Here is a 2,500-nt window from a genome sequence, read left to right as displayed (position 1 = left end):
GAATCTCATCACGCACATGCGCAAACACTCCGGCTACAAACCGTTCTCGTGCGGGCTCTGCGATAAAGCATTCCAGCGGAAGGTGGACCTGCGGCGTCATCGCGAAGGTCAGCACAATGACCACAGCGGTAGCCTTCCGACGACACCGACCACGACGACGCCGGCGACGACGACGACGACGACGCCGATGACGGTGGCTGCGATGTCTCCGGTCAGTCCGATCGATACGATGATGATGGTCGGTTACGAGTCGAAGCTGAATCTTAAGCTCGAACATCACGGTGGCGTGCACGATGCCGGCGATGCCAGCAACAGCAGCAACAGCAGCAACAGCATGGACGACTCGATGGCAGCAGCTGCGCGGGAGAGCTCGAGCGAACGACAGCGAAGCAGTTCTGCCGCCTCCATCGCTGGCTACCAGCACCATCATCATCATCATCATCATCATCATCACGCGGAACCGGACCTCGACATCAAGATGGAGGTAGTGAGCAGCAGTTGCTCCTGATTCTCAGTTCCAATTCAGGTTCCTCCGGCGTTCGAGCTGGTGTCGAGCTGAAGCCGTAGCAGCCCGAGGCGGGGGGGGGGGGGGGGGGGGGATCGGAATCGAACGTTAAATTAGAGGAAACAAAGGAAAGGAATCTCGGGCCCTGCCCGTGAACATTTGGGTGCCGTCGTGCGGAGACAGATGGTCGGATTCGAAGGGGGGTTCCTCGAGGGCAAACACATTGCGTACGGGCCACGGGTAAGTTCCTTGTTCCTTGCCCTCGCCATCCCATTAGAAGATGGTTTTCCGTCCGTTTTAGGGTTTTTAAGGATGTACATACGCGATGAGAGGACTGTATCAAGGTCCGTACTACGAATATTTCGTTTTTAATTTATTGCTCCATGGGCTACTGAGAGAAAGAGAGAGAGAGAGAGAGAGAGAGAGAGAGAGAGAGAGAGAGAGAGGGCGGTTGACGGAAAAAAAATAGAAACAAAAAGGCTAGGCGCAAAATGGTTTGATTCTAGTTATACCAAAGTGACCGTTGGACCGTGGCTTGATCGAAAATCCTCTCGGATCCTCTCGAGGCGGACACAGCAAGGAAGGGGGGGGGGGGGGAGGCTAGTCTAGACGAGTCGAGAAGGCCACACCAACCACGACGAAATTTTATGAGGCATATGACCACGCGTGACATCCAACGTTACCGAACGCTTCACAGGAGCACGTGCTCCTTTTCCTTCCCCCCCCCCCCAAAAAAAAAAAGAAAAACAAATGATCGCAAAAAGAACCGCGAATGTGTAGCAATCGCACACATCTATACACTCACGTACACCAAATACCCCTCCCCGGGGGGGTGGGCACGCGTTTCGGTTCCCTTTTGATCGAGGCGAGACGAGACGTTCCCTTAGCTCTTAGCATTCCCTCCTTTTCTGTACATTTCCCCGGGAGTTTGTAGTAACTCCCAGCCAGCTTAGTGGCCTTTTCTAGTGTTTATTGCGGCAAAGCAGAGGCAGAGAGAGAGAAAGAGAGAGAAGGTGGCACGATACCACCACAAGTCTTTAGTCATGAATTCGTCGTCGTCGTCGTCGTCGTCGTCGTCGTCGTCGTCGTCGCGCAATTCTCATCACACAGCTACATGACCAAAGAGAGAACCGGGCTCCACTCGCCAGGGTGGCGGAGGGACGGGTGGGGGTGGTGTGAGTTTTCCTCTACCCCTTCTGTTTTCCACGTGACGATCGTCGGCCTCCCCCACCCCAGCGTGTGAGAATGTTCGATTCCCCAGCTCGTGCTTGTCGCTCGTGTTTCTTCGTTTTTTTTTTGTGTGTATTAGTTTAATCGTTTGGCCGAGTGCTCCTTACTATACTTACTCGTCATAGCCACACTTTCCTCCCGTTTCTTGTGTCAGATCGTTTCGTGCGCCCACCCGTTTAGGAAGAAATGTCTGTTGTCTAGTGTCTAGATGCGTTATGAGGCGCGCGTGAACGCGTTAGTAAAGAAGCATTTGTGTAGTGTAGTGTCCTATACGTATACAACTTCATGTACTATATATCTATAAATACAAATATATTTATGTTTTGTGAGATCGGTGGCGGGGCAGCGATCGGTAGGTTGTGTAAGCGTACATTGAACGCCCTTCATTTGATGGGTTGAAGAGTGAAAGAGGGTAGAATTGTTAGCATTATGGAATTCGAAGATAGTTAACTCAAAGCGTGGTGCGAAGGGTTCGTTTTGATAAGAAGCTCGATGAAATAAACAAAAAATCCAAAAGAAAGTGACTGACGTTGTATTTTTGTGTTGCTTTGTTGATGACAAGATGGGCTACTAAGATGTAGCGCTGCATGGAATTCCCATCATTTTGGTTTCGCTTCTGATTGGTTATTTTTTAAATAATGCTTTACATCTGACTTCCTGAAGTACTGTAATTTTTATCCTGGATTAGATTACGATGCAGATGCAGAATCTATAATTATTCCTTCAAGATTAACGGAGGATCTGCAACTGTAACTAACACCTGAT

The 2,500-nt window shown here is 50.3% G+C and overlaps 1 protein-coding gene across 1 annotated transcript in view; it reads left to right on the top strand.

Annotated features, from left to right (window-relative positions):
- LOC126575141 (zinc finger protein sens) overlaps positions 1–508 on the top strand; it is an 8,786-nt gene extending 8,278 nt beyond the window's left edge. The window contains exon 5 of the mRNA XM_050235692.1: positions 1–508. This exon is cut by the window's left edge and continues 52 nt beyond it. Coding sequence (XP_050091649.1) covers positions 1–508 — 508 coding nt within the window.
- The last annotated feature ends 1,992 nt before the right edge of the window (positions 509–2,500 follow it).

This window comes from Anopheles aquasalis, chromosome 3, assembly GCF_943734665.1.
Source record: "Anopheles aquasalis chromosome 3, idAnoAquaMG_Q_19, whole genome shotgun sequence".
NCBI lineage: Eukaryota > Metazoa > Arthropoda > Insecta > Diptera > Culicidae > Anopheles > Anopheles aquasalis.
This window is presented reverse-complemented; position numbering and strand designations above follow the sequence as displayed.